This window comes from Aythya ferina (assembly GCF_964211825.1).
Source record: "Aythya ferina genome assembly, chromosome: 1".
Lineage (NCBI taxonomy): Eukaryota > Metazoa > Chordata > Aves > Anseriformes > Anatidae > Aythya > Aythya ferina.
The window spans coordinates 130,486,345-130,503,922 of NC_140296.1; the positions used below are offsets into that span (position 1 = coordinate 130,486,345).

Below are 17,578 nucleotides of genomic sequence, written 5' to 3' on the forward strand. Positions count from 1 at the left end.
AAAGACAGATGTATGATAAAGTACATAAGCCAAATGCTGCTGTGGCTATAACATCTGTATATATGCTCTGTGTTATTTAAGAGCTTTATAGGAAATAAAGTAGTGTAGTTGTAAAACAAAGGTGATCACAGACTTGGAAAGCATGTATGTTTTAGTTGAAGTTTGAAGAAAATCATTAAACTGAAGGAAAAACATGAAGTCTTCTGCTATATCCCTTTGTTTCTGCCTTTGCAAATAAAATGTGAAGAGTGATGATTCATAAACGCTTTCAGGAAAAAAACAATTAGATTAATATATATTGGTAATTTATTGTTTGTCAGAAAAGTCATCATGTATTTCAAGGGATTGCTGTAGTTGTAAGTAAGGCTATTTATTATACTTGAACACTTTTTCCATACAAGCCTGCTAATGTACTGTGTATTACTTTTTTACTTTGCTAGCAGGAGGCTGTTATTGTGTAGATAAACTCTTGAAAACTGTAGCCAGAACAAAAATACTTCTTTGTATTCAGTATATCACTCCACATTCTGTCAGGAAAGTAAGAGATGAAGAGAAGGAAAAGTTGTGTTTATATTGTGAAGGATATTACATTTTAATCTTAATATGTACTTCACTACTACTAAGAATCTTGGCAAGGATAACAAATGCCAAAGGAAGGTAAAAACAACCAGGCAGACAAAGCCTATGTTTGAGACAAAGTACTCTTGACAAAGCGACACCTAGTCTCTCGGATTTGTTTAAGCATCTCCTCAAAAATCACTGTGAAACAAAATAAATTTGATGGGATGCAGTTAGCCTATGCTTTCCTTGTTTGTATTTTTATAGTGGTTGTTTCTAGATATTTCCTTTTGGGAAGGGGGGACTGACTGTTCTTAGTGAATAACAAGTTTTACCTAACACCTTATCTTAGGAAATAAATTTGCTACTCTTACAATGTTAATGCACATTGTGCTGCTTCTCAGTAGGATGGTTGTTGTGTTGTTCATGTTCTGCTCATTAGGTTTGTGGATACAATCCAGGTAAACAAGGCTTTTTGTCGTATTTGGTACAGCAAATTCTTTGTAAAGCGGTTGTACCATGGACTACATGTAGAAGGTCATAGAGCCTAAATCCAGCTCAGTAACATTTTAGTCATTTGGCCACTGTATGTATGTGATCTTTCTATAATAAGTTTGAACACAAATTTTGTTACATTGTTTTATCTAGTAGTGTGCAGCCTAATGTTATCCTTTTAATTGATGAGATGTAATACTTGTCATGTTGGTAGAACAGAGTATAGCTGTAGTGTATGATTTAAGTAGGTATTGCTGTAGGTGTTTATACACGTGCACATGTTGATGCTTGTCAATAAGATGCAGATGTTTTAAGTATGTTCTCCATAATGTATTTTTAGGATTGAAGAAGCTTCACCACCAGGTTGTGGATTTTGCCATATTCCATATGATGAATTGAACATGCCGTTCCCTGCTCACCTCACTTATTGTTACAACTGCAGGAAGCAAAAAGTTCCTGATGTCCTTTTCACCACAATTGATCTTCCTGTAGAGGCAGCAGTTATTGGGAAGGGATGTCTTATTCAAGCCAGGTATTGATCAAAATTTTCTCCTGGTAAAGTTTTAGAGATCTTCGAAAGAATTCCTGTTGCTAAAATCCAGTATGTTATCAAATCTGAAATTTTGATGCTGAATTGCTAGGCATTAATGACAGTGTACTAGGGTATGGGAGGAGAAGGAGAGCCTTCTCCCATTGTATTGTGTGTCATGTTTGCTGATGGAACCCTTGGTAACTTTTATGTGGGCACTGCTGTGTTTTGTCTGCCTGGATTAGAGTTTTCATGCTTTAATTTGCTGTTTGCCACTGCTAACGTGAACATTTACAGCTATTCCCTTGGAAACTCAACTGTTAAAGTCAATTGTATTAATTCTGTGCTTGCATCCATAACTGAACTTCATCTCTGTAGAATTGTCAGCTATATCCAGCTTATACTCTAGTCTTTGAATTTTGAAAAGAGAATAAAGAGATTTACGGTGAAGAAGGAAGGGTTAGCTGTGTACAGTCTGTATGGGGTGGCCAGCTACACGAGTAGGTAACTACTACCCTGGGCTGAGAGGGTTGTCGTTTGTAACCTATCTGGATGACTGTAACAAGTGTAATAGGGTCTGCAGTGGGACCTGTCTTGTTGAACATGTGGAGGGGGTGATGGTCTCCACTCTCTTCATGTTTGCTAGTGATACCACACTGAGGGAGACCAGTCAATACAATACCCTTTGAGTTTTTTTTTTTTCTTCTCTGAGACGAAGAAACACATCAGTAAACTAGAGTGAGTTCAGTGGAGGGCCAACAAAAGAGTAAGGAGCACATGTGCTGGACTTGTCCTCTCTGGAGAGAGGAAGGATACAGGGGGATCTAACAGTATTCTGTCCAGACCTATGGGGAGGTAATGGAGAAGATGGAAAAAGGATTGTGCGCAGTGGAAGGGCAAGAGGCATAAACTGAAATAATAGAGATTCATACTGGGTATAATGAAAAGCTTCAAACCCGTGAGGACAGTCAGGCGGTGGAGCAGATTGCCTGGAGAGGCTGTGCAGTCTCTATCCTTTGGGAGTTTTCAAGACCAAGCTATATAAAGCTCAGAGCAGCTTGCTGTGATCTCGCAAGCTGACCCTGCTTTGTGAAGGAGGTTGTACTTCTCATGTAAGATTTTTTTAATCACCCTACAGTTATCATTCTCTGAGTTGTGTTAGAGAAGAATTATTGGAGCTACTGTAGAGGTGTATTATGGAGTTCTCCATTGGTATTTTCCATATTACAAAACTGTGTGTTCAGGACCAGTTTGGAAATCAACTTTGTGTCACAGTGTTGTGCCTGCTGTGTCTCTGGAGCGCTTGCAGATGTCCCATTTTCTTTAGAATAGTTTCTCAAAAACATTCCCAACCTCTGATCAACCCTCTCCCTAAAAAACAAAAACAAAACAAAACAAAAGCCTGGAGCTACAGTGACAAAGATTTTTGAGGTAAACTTCACAACTTGATAGGATTGGGTAAATTATCACATTTTGTGTAGTCATACAGTAATGGTGGTCCTTAGAAGAAAGTGTGTGACTGTATCGTTAAATTAAAAGCTGTTTGCTTTTTGAATGACAGTTTGCCACTGAAAGTAGGTAATCATTACACAGGTGTGGTGGTTGAATTTCAGCTTATGGGACTATAAACTCGAAGAGTGGATGGACTATGACTACCAGTGTAGTCAGAGATGGTATTTGTAGTCTCTTTTTTTCCCCCATGGAAATACAAGTATTTTTAATCTTGTTAGTGCTTGAATTGTGAGAGCATTTGATTTTTCTTCTACTTATTTTCCTTTATTCCCAAGTGTGCCTTGAATAACTGTATTAATATGAATTTTTAAAGTTCTACCAGTAGATGTAATTTCCCGTACTTGTACGTGGTGCACTTAAGAGATTTGCAGCAACAGAAATATGAAATAGATGTTTGTTAGTTACTCGGTGCTGTCAGACTATTGTGAAAAATGACCTGTGTGAGGCATGTTGTTTCTATTTGATAGCAACCCTTAAGCATATTTTAAGGAAGGAAACGTGACTTTGTTCAGTAGTCTAGAAAAATGCAGTATTTCTAATTTTTGTTTACTGCTTTGATAGACAATATTCTTTAAATATTGCTGAAGGTTACATATTGTTCTACTTTGTTTCCTTTATTGTTGCATGTTTTTACTGATAATTAAAACAGCTATTATTAAAAATGAAGATCAAATCTTAGTTATCGAGGCTCAGTGTATTAGTCTGCCTTGATCTTAATGACAAGGTTTACTTTAATTTTTTTACATGATTTTAAAATATATTATAAAGAAACTATTTGTATTAAGTTATACATTGAGGGAGGAAGATCAAAATATACTGTCATCCCTTTTGGTTTTCAGTAGTCCATTGAAACTGTTTCTCTGCTGATGCCATACACCACTTCATCTTGTCAGGTTATGCCGTCTAAAGAAGAAAGCTCAAGCAGAAGCAAACGCAACATCTATCAGTAATCTCTTGCCATTTATGGAATATGAAGTGCACACTCAACTGATGAATAAACTTAAGCTGAGAGGAATGAATGCTCTGTTTGGGCTAAGAATTCAAATCAGTGTGGGTGAAAACATGCTAATGGGGTTGGCAGTAAGTACAGTTTTAATCTTGGAATTCTTTTGCTTCCTTACAGTATTTTGAAGACATATAAGTGTTGTGGAATTCATGGTAACTAGAGATATTAAAATGTTATTTTAAGAAAAAATTGAAGTAATGGAAAGCAGTAAGATGCCTAAATGTTGAGGACAGACTGTCTTTCAGTGCCAGAAAAGAAGATTGGAACGTCTTGATTCTCTGCTAGAGGAGATTACTAGAAATGCGATGAGAGGAAAAGAAGCTTTAAATGGTTTAATGGCATAAATTACAGAAAAAGCTATTGTGTTCTTTAAAGGTCCTGTCGGAGATTCCTGTTCCTCAAGTTGCATTACCGTTCCATGACAAAGAAGGTCAATTAAGTCTCTCAAATACATGCTTTGGTTAGTTGCCAACAAGAGAAAGATCTGTTGCCTCTTCTTTAATGGCACTGAAGAAATAAATGATAGATTGAAAGTGTCCTAAAGTTAGTGAGGAAATGTTAAATCACAATATTTTCTAACCTTGTTCTGTCATGTGGGGTTAGAACAGTGAATTATGCTTCTTCCTGCATCAGTGTAAGAGGATGCTTGGGTAATATTGACTGGTTTGCATTTTCTTTTGTCTGAACTGGTGATCTGTTTCCTGTGAATACAAAATGGAACTGTCACAACTTCAATAATACTGTAAATGGTTTAGACAGGTTTTAAATCTTTGAAACTGGGAAACCATCACTTGCCTATGCAAGATATACTAATGCCAAGGCCTATATCAACATAATTCAATTTGTAGATATAAATTCACAACAGTTTAGAAGAACAAAGAGGTTTTAATTCGTATTTGTTTGGAACTTTTAGGTAAGTTATGAGCTCCATCATGCATCATCCATCTATGAGAAGGAGGGAGTTCATAAAATAATTGTTCTGCATAAGTAAACATGTTGTAGAGAGCGATCGTGCTGCAATGTACACATCATACTGCATTGTAGCATAAGCATTATTTATTGAAAACTATTTCTATGGAAATATTAAAAGCATGCGCTTGTTTAAGAGATTTGAAGATGCTGAAGAGTATCATTTTTCTTAATGACTTCTTAAAAAGTCTGCAACAGGTGTGTATCTAGCAGCTTTGCCAACACCTGGTGGTATTCAGATCGCTGGGAAGACTCCAAATGATGGCAACTATGAGCAGCATATATCTCACATGCAAAAGAAAATAAATGACACGATAGCAAAAAACAAGGAGCTTTATGAGATTAACCCTCCAGTAAGTAAAACTTTTGTATTCTTAAAAACCAAGCATTCAGAATCAAACACACACATGATATGTATATCCTTGAATTCTTAGATTGAATCACTTTGAACGTAAATTGTTTTTTTAATGTATTATTTTCACTATTTTTTGTGAACATATTGCAGCTTTCAGGTTTCATAATCTACATAATCAAATCAGTTTGATCTTGTTCAGATTTATTTCTCAGTTATTTTCAGAATGTTCTGATTCTTAGAACTGTAAATAAATTGCTTAGAATTGGAATTACTTTGAAGCTATGTAGAGCAATTGTTAATTTGATACCCTTTTTAGGAGCTACCTGAAGAAATCATTGGGTCTCCGATTCCAGAACCAAGACAACGTTCCAGATTGTTAAGATCTCAGTCAGAAAGCTCTGATGAAGTTACAGAGCTAGATCTTTCACATGGGAAGAAGGATGCTTTTGTCTTGGAGGTGATAAATGTTTTCAGTACTTTCATATTTTTATTTTCCTGAAATACACATGAAAAAAGGTGGAAAAAACCTCTAACTCATTCCCAAAGACGGTTTTTAAATTGTATACAAATTTTTCTATTTAGTATCAGTAGAAAGAAAAATCAAAATTTTAACATCTTCTCTTCTTACAGTTGTTTAAAGCATAGTTACTGTGTACCCCTATTGACAATATCTGAAAAAAGGTTTTGTGAGCATGTCACAAGATACAGAATTATAACTAAGCTGGTAAGAATTGTTCTTCCATTTGTTCGACCATTTTCATTAGGCACTTTTGCAGTTATCGTCCTCTGTGTGCACCAACGGGAATGGAATTGTATCCTCAAAACAAAAATGGTGAGAGGTGCTCTTTGAGGCACTGCATTGAAATTGATGATCAGAAGATATTTGATAAAATACAAAACGATTGAATGCCTCTCTCAAAAACAGGATTATGTTAAGGCATAAAAGCTCCCAGAGACCTTTTTGCTGCAAGAGACCCTTTGGAGAAGTTACAAAAAATATCTGAAAAAACATATGCCCAGCCTCCATTTTACTTCCGCATTTCTCAAATTACGGTAGAGGGATAGCAGTAAGGAAAGCGAGGTGTATTTCCGTTGGGTGGCCTCGTTGAGAAGGTCAATACATTACAAGCAAAGATCAGCTAGTTAAGGACTGCATTATATGGTCCAAGCAGAGTTCAGCTCATTTTTTTACTGTTTCAGGGAATTCTTCCCTCCACCTTATATATAGACCATGGTACATGTGGTTGGAAGGTTAAGAGGAGTTTTCTATGTGGAAAGGAAAATCATAAGTGCATAGGAGAGTATGTTATAAATGCTGCTCAGAGTAGGGAAAAAACTGATGCTTGGAGAATGAAGCCTGAATTTAAGGACTATGTTTAGTGCCTTACATTATGTCAATGCGTTGGTCCTAGAATATGCGCCCCTATGTTTTGTTAGCACAATTTTTATTTATAGGAGAAAAGACTTGTCATGTGTGCAACCACTTACTACTGTATCCTTTGTTAAGAAATTGAGTATTAGACACAGTGTTCGAGGGGCTGTAATGAGGCTGCCTACTCTGACCTCAGGTAAAATCATTGGTCACTGGAAATACATAAGAAAGAGTGGTTAAAAAAAAAAATTCCTGTGATGAGGAAATGCTGTGAGATGGTGGGAAGGCAATTATGAGTGCTAAGGTTGTCTGTATTTAACAACATCAAAGTACTCTCCTTTTGCTTTTTTAAAATGAGAAAGCTGTGTGTGTGTGTCAAGGAGAAGCAGTACATGACAGAAAACCACTTAATACTGGAATTAAGATAAAAGCAATTTCCAAAAAACATGGTAAAAAAATGTCAGAAGCTTAAAAGTAAACTTGGATCTCTTGCAGATCAGTAAGACAATGAATCTATGTAAAAAGAGCACAAAAATATTTACAGAATGCAGGGGTAGATGTGTTTTCAGTCTGACCTAAAATAAGAAAAGTCTTTACAAACTGAATGTGTCAGAGTTTATTTCAACAGGAAAAATAATAACCCCAAAATGTGCCTTTTTCCTATTTGATTTTCCATTGCTTACCCTGAACAAGGCTTTTTAAAGTCTTGGAAAGATTTTTATCTGGCACCGGAAGAGGCAGGGAATGATCACATCAGTATAATTATAGACTTCATGAGAGCTTGCATAGTCAAGGCTCTAGTTCTAAGTTGTGTAAAACCTTGTTCAGTATTTTAAATTGTTTTAGAAATTACCTTTTTGTTATTATCTAGTGCAGTTCCTGTTTGTTCTGGGTGTGTTATTTTAATACCATTTAATTAAGGTACCTGCTTTCCAACTGTTAAGCACGCCATAGACTGCTGGATTAGATTAAGAAGTCTGGTTGATGGAATCCTTTTTGAAAATCTCTCCTTAACTGTCAGATGCAGATCTCTTGATTTTTACATCTTATCTCTTTACACTATCTCTTGTTTTTACATCTTTCTGAGACTTATGGCTGGAAGAGCAACATGATTTTTATCTATTACTACTTTTTTTCCAGATTGATGATACAGATGCAATGGAAGATGTACATTCTTTACTGACAGATGCTCCACCACCTTCTGGTATAGTTACAAACATATTTTTCTAATTTATACTGTAGCCTGTATAACCTCATTTTTATGACATACTGGGCAAAATAGAACATTCTAAGTTAAAGTGAAAATTGTCTTGAAGCGCTCAAGTTGTCTGACATACCTGGGAAGAATAAGTCCCTAAGACTTCTATGGGGATTGATCTGTACTGAAAACAGGTAAACACAGTATTTGTGTGGCATGTTGTATATCACTGATTTGTACTGTTGTAAATTTATAGTTAATTGATACAGGCATATGGAGCATAATATGTTGTTCAAGTATTTTTAGGCGCATAATGTGACATAGTGGTTTTGTATTCCAGGAACGTTTTAATTTGAGGTGAGCAATTTGCCCTTCTATAGCAGTCTTGTTTATCTGGTACATATGTATTTTCCTTACTGTATGATTGTGCTATACTGTCAACTCAAATGTTAGTGATTTTCTATAGAAAGCAATGAGGTCACACAATAGGAACAACAGTAGTTTTTAACTTAAGTGTGCTTATAGATGTATTTCTTTAAGAGTTATTTAAGAATCCAACACTGGAAGAGGTGTACTTTATCACCCAATGTCAGCTTGCTGACAGCGATTAGTCAAGAATGTGTGTTGCATTAAATTAAGAGCAAGTAAAACAAACAAACAAAAAACAGTCTGCTAGGAGTTCGTAGTTCAGCAGCATCCCAAGAGAAGGATATTTTATGTGTAATTCATAGCTTTTTGTCAAACTCTTCTGTGCATTTGGGTGTTTGCATTTTAAATCCATGTGCTTTCAGTGTTTGTAGAATTTTGCATCAGAACATGCACCCTTATACCTATTTCCTTACGTTTGTTTTGAATCCGCGACCATCTTACTTCGTTTGCTTTTCTTCCTTACTGTATTGGGGAAAATATGAATCATTGCTTTCTCAGTCTCCTTTATGCCATCTATGGCTTTACAGACATCTGTCATATGCCCCTCAGTGGAACTCTTTGATCTGGATAAGAGGCTAATGTAGCTGTTGATTATACAGAAGTTGCATGGGATGTTTGGTCATACTTGTCATCCCTCTTTTTCTTTTTGAGCTTACCATGCATCTGAGAATATAAATGTTCCGTTCCTTATAATTGCTATTAGTATTTAAGTTCTGTTGAGTCCAGAACTATCTTTATCATAGTTATCTATTATTAGAACCAATTTTTTTATTCCTCATAGTCTCTATATACAATCTGTCATTGTATATATGATGTTAAAATTTTCTGCGTGCATCAATTGTTTTTTTATATTGATTTTCATCTATTATCAACTTATTATCTATTGTAGGTCCCACTGCAGTTGATTTTACTACCCTAAAATAAGGCTGTCAGCAGTTGCCTCATTTTTTCCTCTTTTGTAGATAAGTTATGTTGAGAGCATACAACCCTGAGTTAAAAATGTCTCCACTGTGAAAATTGGCCATTTCTTCTGACACTGTTTAGTCTTTTAATCAATTATATTTTCTTCATGGTATTCTATTCTACCCTTGAGCATATTGTTTTATTGAAGAGTCCTTGGTGAAGGATCTTAGGAAATGTCTTTTGATGTCCAAAATAGATTGTGTCAGCCTTTCGTTTACGTGTTAGTTGATTCCTTCAGAGAACTCTGTTGGATGTGTAAGACATCAGTTTATTTGCAAAAGTAATATTGGCTTCTCTTCAGTGTTCTGCTTTTCTATGTGCCCATGAACTTCATTTTCTAGAGTACCTTTGACAGACCAGTAATATCAATATCTGTACTAAGCAAATTATTAGCTCCCAGTTACTTCAAGGCATCTCACTACCAGAAGATGAAAGGATCCTTTCCTCTGGTAGCAAGGTAATTTTAAGTGAGAGTTTAATTGCAGTTAGTCAGCTATTTCATCTTTTCCCTTTCCAGTTGTTTATATGATTCCTTACTTGTTATTTTGCCCATTTGTCCAATAAATTCTTCAGAAACTTTAATTTAAGACAAGTTCTTAGATGAACACTAAACAAGGGTTTTCTACCATTATGGAAACCTTCACTGCCATGGTGAACATTGATACAAAAAATGCATATTTTTCTGCTATCATTAACTTATCTGAATATTCTTTCTGTCTTAACTTGATTTTTCAACAAGATTTCTGCTTTTGATATTCTGAAAGAAAACTTACTCATATTTATACCCTTTGCAAGCTGATTCACAATTTCTTTTCTAGCTAATTTCGTGCATTGATACAGAGCCCACCAGATTTTTCTCTTTTGGACAAATTAGGTGTATATTCAGATTTTCAAGGTTGCTTATTTGCTTTGGATAACTTCTCTTACTGTGCTGTTCAGTCATTATCCTTTTTTTCAGTCTTTTCAAGTCTCTATTAGTAAGTGCTAGGAGTTTGTACTCCAGTCTTTAGGCAGTATCTTCAAAGAATCTCTATGCTGTCTGTCAAGGGTTAGCTTTTAGCTTCTCCAGCAAGCATCTTTTTAATAAGCTTCCTCATTTGTACTTAGTTTATTCAAACTAAATAGTGGATTTTGGTGTTGAGAATGCTGAAGTGTATTCTTCATCAGAGCAAATGATGAAGAATACACTTTGCATGCTTCTTCTTCCTCAGGACCAGCTAGCTGGGAGTTTCTTGTTTCACAGGGTCTCGGAGAAGTGGCTATGCGAAGCAGTCAGGGAACATGTCTCACCAGGTCATCTTAGCATCATGGGACATGAGCTACTTAGTACCCATGGGGAGTAACTCAGTGTTGCATTTCATACTATTTAGTCTCAACACGATGACGCCTCTAGTCTTGCTTTTTGGTATTTCAAGAAGTATTCAGAATAAGAGTTCTGTAGTCAGAGTATTTGTTTTAGAAGTGGTGAGTTCCATCTCTATTATTAGTTTTTCACTTCAGTATAAATAACAGAAGCTATGTGTTCTTATATTTATGTTATTATCCAGTATTCAGGAATGCTTGAGGGGAATTACTTGGAAAATTTCAAATGATGTTGTATATGTTTCTTTAAAAGTATTTTGATATTTCAATGTACAACATAATTTTCCCAAATATTTTATTTACAGGTTTTTACAGTTGCAACACAGAAATTATGCCTGGTATAAATAACTGGACACCAGAAATTCAAGTAAGGTTATTTGGAAGAAAGAAAAAAAAAAAAAGAGCTTTTTTCCAAATTGGGTTGAAATATGAAGTAGTAATTTAAGCAATCTCTGAAGTACACTGATTTTGAAAGATAAATTTAAAGGATACTCTTGTGTTAGAAATACAAGTGATATTTGGGTCAGAAAAGTAGGGTATAAGAGTATATATTGTTGTGCTTTTTAAAATGCTGTTATCTAACAACTTATTAAAATAACGTGAGTTAGAAAGTATCTGCAGTAAAATATGGAATTTTAAGTTTTCGGGCATTCTTAATAGTTTTTTAGGTTTTACAGACTCTTAAACAGGTGTTGAAGGTGTTATGTGAGATTCTGAATATGATAACATTAATAGGTTAAGATGAGTAAGAATTTGTAAACCAAATCTGGAGGTAGGAGAATTCTGTTAATAATGAAGTTTAAACACTTTAATGAGTGTTGTACAATACAGTTCAGTCCCATGTAAAACAGATGTAAATTGATACAGTGTAAGACTGTGCTTTGCAGAAGTACAGTTCGAATCTGAAAACTATGGCTGTGTTAGCAACATGCTTTCAGGTTGATGGGATTGTCAGTGTATCTGTTATGACAGTCCATTATTGTATGTGATTTACATAAATTTTATTTCTGCTGTTGAAAATCATGTAGGTGGTAGCATGACTGCTTTATGAAGCAAGTGAAAATGACATACAGTATTTCATATCTTGCTTAATCACTTTTTTCATATATTCATAAGCAATGGTTTGTAGAAATTTTGCCTCAAAGTTTTGAGCAACAAGTGTTTTACTTGACTGGCTACAGCTTTTTCCCTTTTCTTCGTATTTCTCTCTCTTTTTTTTCTTAAATGTGTTATGAGTTACTTATATTCTTTATGAATTTATGTTTTTAATATGATAGACCTGTGTTTTAAAAAGTGTGTTTGTTTGTAATTCAGATGTTCACAGCAGTAAGAGTATCCAGATTAAGCAACATTAATCTAACAAATCAAACACTTAATAAGAACTTCAATGATCTCTGTGAGAATCTGCTGAAGGTAAGAATCATTGATTTCAAACATATTTTGAGTTGTTCATGTGGAAGCGAAGTGAGGCTATATTGAAAATAACATTTTCTTCATAATTGCTTTGCATGTTTAGGCTACATGGGGCCTGGTAAGCTACTCTAAAGATAGATTCAGCCTTAATATATCAAGGATTTCTGAAGCTTTTTCAATCAGAATGAATCCTTTGATTGGTAGTGTATTTTGGAAACTGATATAAAGACAACTATTCTATCCTGACTTCAGACTTCTAATTCTTCAAGAAAAATTAACATGATTAGATGATTTTTGCTATGAATTTCGATGTTTAATTTTTCTGAAGTATACCGTACTTTTTTTTTTTTTTTTAAACCTAACACAAATGATGTTTTGTCTTTGGCAGAGCTTGTATTTCAAACTGCGATCTATGGTTCCTTGCTGCCTTTGTCATGTAAATTTCACAGTTGCTCTACCAGAGGATGAAATAGTTCAGGTAAGTAAACTGCTTCTTTTGATTTTCAGCATATAGGCGTGTCAGTTTTGGCCTTCAATTAACATGTGCTGCTGAGAGTAAACTGGGCTAGAACTGGATTACTAGCGTGTCTGGGGAATTCTGAAGTAAAACTTAAGGCTGTAATGTTCTGTGAAGAAAAAGGGGTGACCTATCGAGTCACCAGTTCTGTGAATCATGGGATTGCATGATGTTTCCTGATCATGGTGTATCTAATGACATCTCTTTAGCTAGATAGGAAACAAAAAGCCCTGATCAGATACCCATTGAAAGATTTCATCACATACTCTGTAAGAATATGGTATACCAGTTTCTAAGTATTTTTTTTCAGTTTCAAGATGATGCAATATACTTTAATATTTTTAAAACAAAATGTTTTTTAAGTATAGCATAATTCTTGTGGTAATTAAACATCTTTTTCTCTTGCAAAAATAGTAATGAGTTTGATTCTTTTTGTCACTTCACTAAAAATGAATGAACAAACATGAATAAAATTATATCCTGTCAGATGTATGTACTAACAGACCTTAGAATTATCATTTAAAAGTGATCTATAAATGTTTATAAAATGATTATAAACCTGTGAAGGTTTTTATTGTATCTACTTAGGCTTTTTTTTTTTTTCCCCTTCGCTGTTTTCCTGTGGTAAAATCAGTGGTTGTGTTTTATTGTTGTGTTGATTTTTCCTGTTTTTTTTTTTTTCCCTTCCCAAAAATCTTTTTGGACTTTGCATGAGAGATTAAGTTAGTAATATATATTTCTGATTTGCAGATTGCAGTCACAGCTGTTGCAATTACATTTGACAAAAACCAAGCATTACAAGCCAGTAAACCCCCTATAGAAAAATCACAGCAAAGAGGTAAATGTTGCGACGCACATAAACATGAGAGAGAATCTTTTTTTTCTCACTTTTAAAAATTTTATTTATCCTGATACCTAATTAATCTACATTTTAATTGCAATTACACATACACAGTTTTTACAGGGTAGTTCTGTAAAATCATAACATGGGTTTTTAGAGTTCAGGTATGTGACCTCCAGCACGGTGACTTAGTTATCAGGTAGTAGGTATTTGTTTGCACCTAATCAACAAAGTTATAGTCATATGAAAGAAATGTTTGGTATTTCCTTATTCTGTGTACTGTCTTTGAATTCATTAGACAAAAATATTCATGTAACAGATGACAATGTTTTCATTGTGTTCTGAAGTACATGATGTAAGTCATTAGAGAATATTTGTGCTTAAAACTAACAAATCCTATCCTTACTTCAAGAAGACATAAAGTAAGTTACTCATAATACTTAAAAAAAACCAAACACACAAAACAACAACAACAAAACAAAAACAACACCCAAAACAAAACAACAAAACAAAACAAAAACCGTAAGTAGTTCAGTGATATTGTTTGAGATCAGTGAAAGCATGTAGCATTGTTGAGGGAGAAGTCTACTGCAATCTGCCTTTGTCTTTCTCATAACAAAGCACCATCATACGCTAGAAATGTATGTATGCAGTCTGGACATAGGAATTTAGACAGGCTTTGAAGATACTCCATTCTGTAGAATGAAACTTAGCAGTAGAACACAGAGCCCTATGTTTTTATAAATATGAGTTATACATTACCTTCTTCAATAGGAGCAATAAATGGTTTTCCTCTTACGTGAAATTATGCTTTTTACTGTAACATATAGCTAAATATGTGCTTTTTACTGTAACGTATATCAGAGTCAAGTGTAAGATATATGAATTGACTTAATATTCTTTTTTTTTTCTCCTGAAAATACTGAATTCTAATAAATAGAACACAGGTTCTGTTCAATTTTGCATCTGGCTTTCCTGTCAAGCATCTAACTGTTCATACAGAACAGCAACAGAACAGTGTTCATGTGCTGAAAAAATGTGTTCTGGTCAGACCGAACTAAACTGAATCTGTAGTGCTTATTATTAACTGGCAAAACATTTTGGAAAAATTATCAACTTGGTATGTTTTCTTTGAAGCATCAACAGACAATGAAGAACAGCTACAATTTCCTTTGGAACTTAGCTCTGATCCCCTTGCTTCTCAACCATTCTCACCAGCTAAAGGTTGGTTAAATGGAAGAACAGTGAACTCTTTGCTTTTTACTGATTTTGACTACTACTCTTTCACTGTTGCAGTAGCCTTAAATCTGTATTTTCACATGCTTTTAATATTTTGTACTACATAAGCATAATGGATATGCTCATTCCTAAAGCCAGTTTTTTTGAGAGTCTGATAAGTTGGCTAATTTTTCTACTTATGTTCCTTTGTGGGTTTCCTGTAGTTCTTTTGTTGTATTCAGTGTATAGGAAATGTAAAACTACTGAATGTTTGGTGTCGTTTCACTTAAAGAATTATAAATTACTTTATAATTGGGCTTGCCTCACACTGCTTTGCTTCTAGGGATGGCCCATACAGATCAACTCCATGACTTTATTGTCAGCTTCAAATAACTTATGTCATATTTTTCGTGGTGGGAAATACTTTATCTAGCAAATGTTGGTGTTTTGGCTGAGCAAAATTGCGTGCAGTTTTTTTGAGGTGAAGTGGCTTAAACTTGTATAATAAACAACTTGTACCATGCAGCACTTCTGTAGCTGTTAAGCAGCCTTCATTGAAATCAGCTGTATTTTCTTTCTTGCATGCTGTTGGAGGGTAATCTGCCCACCATTCTGCTAGGCATAGGAAGTTTAGTATGTGTGAATTTTGTAAATATTTTTGCTAAAATGTTACAGCTCCTCTTTTTCTGTTATACCAGTTCTGTAAAGGAGGATGTCTACCATGTTTGTTTGTATTTTCAGAGGTCAGTTTAATTTCAGCAATGATATTCTCATTGTGTTGTATTTTTTTATTATAATACATTTTTCTTTGCTTAACTTCTAATTGTTAGTGCTATGATAATACCAACCTTTCATCCTCAAAAAGAGGAGCTACCCAGAAATTACTGACCAGGATAAACTTTTGAGTACCAGAATGTTTCTGTAGTAGAGACGCTTCAAAACTTGCACTCTCTTTCACTGAGGCACTGAATACTTGGTTTTTAAGTACTGGAGCTCAGTGTTCATTGCTCTATGATTGTGTCATGATTTTGAGATTCAGCATTTAATACACAAAAAGGGAACCTGTGTGTTAAATACTATGGCAAATTCTATTGATTAGTCCCATGTGTAACAGTCTCTGTTTTTTTTTTTTTTGTTTTGTTTTCCTCCAAGTCTACTGGTTATGGTTGAGGAAAATAATGTAGCATTAATATCACTTATGTAGCAGCAAAAGTTATTGCTTGAAGGTGATGCAATTTTGTCATTTAGCTTGCTTTTAGTTTTGTTTAAAACAATCAGTGCATTTCTTTAAGTTCTTGAAAGCAAGATGTTCTTTATAGGCATCAGTTATCTTATTAGCCTTTTGATTTAAAATGTCATTCTTGCCTGTATGGTATAACTGAGCAGTAATGTCTATTCATTGTCCCTAGACTGTGCTAGTTGTAAAATAGGCACTGACCAGTAGAGGGTAGCCTGCTTATGTGTATAACTCTTCTGGGTAGTCTTTACAATCGATGTTGTACTGAAGTTCACTTCAGAGGCTTTCAACTAGATAATTATTTAATCTGTCATTTCTTCACAAGTAGGCATTGAGGCTTCCCAGTAGTTATACTTACTTAGCAGTTTGTTTAATATACTGATGACCTTTTTTCCTTATTTTTCTGTAAGATTGTTATTTTTTCAAGTATTTTTATACAACCTTATTATATAATGACCTTATTATATATATTATATAAAAAGTTACTTCCCTTGAAATAAACAAAATTTGATAGGTTGTTTTTCACTTAGCAGCTTTTAATTTTTGCATTAATCCAGCTTAAAATAATTCGTTAGGGAGAGATTAAAGAAAAAACGGGAAGGGGAAAGTCATGGTTTCATCTGAATTTTTCTTCTACTCTCAAAACATAAGATTCTCAAAACTGATAGCTTACAAGAGGATTGTTTGTTTTGAGTTCTTTGGTTTTTCCACTTCTGTTTTTGCATTTGGCCTGATTTCCATATTAGTTAGTTGCTTATCTTGTTCTATGCTGCTGGTGTGCAGTGTGGAGAAACTCGAGTACTCTTTAGATACTACATGTTATTACATGAGCTGAGCTGAAAGTGAGTTAGGAGCCTTTTCCTGGGGAGTCTTGCTCATATCTAGTGGTGTTAGGAGTTGTGTGGTCCTTCTTTTCCCACCCCCAGCAGTGGAATGTGGGGATTTTTGGGGGGTGATAGGGTAGGAGTCTGACGAAGGACTTGAGGAATCTACTTTTCTGTTCTCACATGCCTGTGTATTGTCAGGGCCCTGAGGATGACTGTAAAGTTTAAAGGAGTTTAACACTTACTAGGACACTAATGTAATCTGTTAGAATTAACAAAATGCTATTTTACGTACAGGTGTCGAATCCCTGGCCAACAGGCAGGCACATAAAAAGAGTGATGAGAAATTTTGCTTTATTTTCTGGTTCTAGGTATTATTCTGTGATGCAAAAGGGCTTTTCAAAAAACATGCCAAGGAGCAGAAAACATAAAAATAGATTACATATGTACACTGTAATACTCAAACAAGACTTAAATATTGTACCAAGTTATATGTAACTAAATACTTCTACTGTGGCATAGTTTGTTAAAAAAATGTTACCATGCACTGTAGTATCTAGCATACAGTATAGTAATTACAGAGGTTGTGTTGTTTGCAGTGGAGTTGAGAGTGATGCTTTCACTGGACTGGATGTCATTCCTTATTACCATGAAAATTGTTACTTGTCAATAACAAGTATGAAGGTAATGCAGCTGAATAATATTTTAGACACAAACTGCAAATGTGGAGTTAAGTTCTCCAATTTAGTTTAGCAATTTTCATAAAAGTTTTGAGATTGA

At 34.6% G+C, this 17,578-nt stretch overlaps 1 protein-coding gene across 26 annotated transcripts in view; it reads left to right on the plus strand.

The window, feature by feature from the left end:
* C2CD5 (C2 calcium dependent domain containing 5) overlaps nt 1-17,578 on the plus strand; it is a 72,252-nt gene that overhangs the window by 41,814 nt on the left and 12,860 nt on the right. For all 26 annotated transcript variants that reach the window (XR_014698409.1, XR_014698410.1, XM_084537563.1 and 23 more), the window contains 10 exons: nt 1,394-1,585; nt 3,988-4,174; nt 5,258-5,422; nt 5,741-5,881; nt 7,937-8,000; nt 11,054-11,115; nt 12,063-12,161; nt 12,550-12,639; nt 13,429-13,516; nt 14,657-14,743. Coding sequence is in view for 24 of the 26 variants with exons in the window: in XM_084537563.1 (XP_084393689.1) it covers nt 1,394-1,585; nt 3,988-4,174; nt 5,258-5,422; nt 5,741-5,881; nt 7,937-8,000; nt 11,054-11,115; nt 12,063-12,161; nt 12,550-12,639; nt 13,429-13,516; nt 14,657-14,743 (1,175 nt within the window). In the remaining 2 variants the exon portion in view is untranslated. The remainder of the gene's footprint in view (nt 1-1,393; nt 1,586-3,987; nt 4,175-5,257; nt 5,423-5,740; nt 5,882-7,936; nt 8,001-11,053; nt 11,116-12,062; nt 12,162-12,549; nt 12,640-13,428; nt 13,517-14,656; nt 14,744-17,578) is intronic.